The sequence below is a fragment of the Pyrgilauda ruficollis genome, unplaced genomic scaffold, assembly GCF_017590135.1.
Source record: "Pyrgilauda ruficollis isolate IOZ18807 unplaced genomic scaffold, ASM1759013v1 scaffold591, whole genome shotgun sequence".
In the NCBI taxonomy this organism is placed as follows: Eukaryota; Metazoa; Chordata; class Aves; order Passeriformes; family Passeridae; genus Pyrgilauda; species Pyrgilauda ruficollis.
In genome coordinates this window covers 3,715-4,859 of record NW_024527611.1, presented here as the reverse complement: position 1 = coordinate 4,859, position 1,145 = coordinate 3,715, and the positions used below count along the sequence as shown (strand labels likewise).

The following is a 1,145-nucleotide window of genomic DNA, read 5'->3' as shown; positions in this document are numbered from 1 at the left end:
CCTTCCCCCAGCACCCTCCACCCCGCGCTTCATTAACGAATCATGGATCGTGATCATGTAATTAAAGCAAGACCCACAGACGTTGGGGGGTGCTTTATCTCTGTCACACCAGGGGTGGGGTCTGGCTCTGTCACTGTCACCCCGTGGCTCCCCCTTCCCCCAGCACCCTCCACCCCGCGCTTCATTAACGAATCATGGATCGTGATCATGTAATTAAAGCAAGACCCACAGACGTTGGGGGGTGCTTTATCTCTGTCACACCAGGGGTGGGGTCTGGCTCTGTCACTGTCACCCCGTGGCTGTGGCCTTGCCCCCCTCGGGGACAGGGTGACAGCAGGGGGCTCCAAAGGCAGAGCCCAGGGACATCCAGCAGAGCCGTTCATTGTCTTCCCCCGCCAAAGTGGGGACTCCGGGGGGGGCTCCCCCTCACACAGGGGGGCCACCATCACCCCAGGGCAGGTCAGAGCCGGCCAGGACTGTCCGTTCCACCCCCTCCTCCGTGATGGCTGCCAGCCTGATGACACCCCCGCTGGAGCCGTCCCGCACCATGGCCAGGGCCAGAGCTGGGGGAGCACACGTCAGGAACCCCAAACCACTCGTGGATCCCCAAACCATCCCAAAACCCCTCAGCGCTGCCCAAACTCCTCTGTGCCCCAAAATCCTCTTCCAGGGTCACCCAAACCCCCTCCATGTTCCCCAAATCCCCTCCCAGGACACGCCCAAACCCCAGCCAAACTCCTCTGTGCCCCCAAATTGTCTCCCAAGCCCCTTCTCAGGACCCTTCCCCCCCCATCCAAATTCTCCAATATGCCCCAAACCCACCACGGGCGACGAATTCCTGGCACTGGGAGCGGCTCATCCCAGGCTGGAACGTGGCATCCAGGAATCCATAGATGTAGGAGCTGCCTGAGCCCCCCACAGCGAAGGGCTGGCGCAGGAGGAGCCCCCCCATCGGCACCACGTACACCTGGGGGGCACAGGGGGGGCTGTAGGGTGCTGTTGGGCAAGGGAAGGGGCTGTGGGGCAGAAAGATGGGGGGGCTGTAGGGAAAAGATGGGGTTATGGGGCAGAAAGGGGGGGCTGTAGGGGAAACACAGGGATATGGGGCAGAAAGGGGGGGAACTGTAGGGAAAACACAGGGATAT

The 1,145-nt window shown here is 62.0% G+C and overlaps 1 protein-coding gene across 1 annotated transcript in view; it reads right to left on the bottom strand.

The window, feature by feature from the left end:
- Window positions 1-230: 230 nt before the first annotated feature.
- The window catches only part of PSMB6 (proteasome 20S subunit beta 6), a 3,547-nt gene continuing 2,632 nt past the window's right edge, over window positions 231-1,145 (bottom strand). Inside the window, exons 5-6 of the mRNA XM_041482927.1 lie at window positions 823-967; window positions 231-563 (exon numbers count right to left, since the gene is read on the bottom strand). Coding sequence (XP_041338861.1) covers window positions 427-563; window positions 823-967 — 282 coding nt within the window. The 3' untranslated portion in view covers window positions 231-426. The remainder of the gene's footprint in view (window positions 564-822; window positions 968-1,145) is intronic.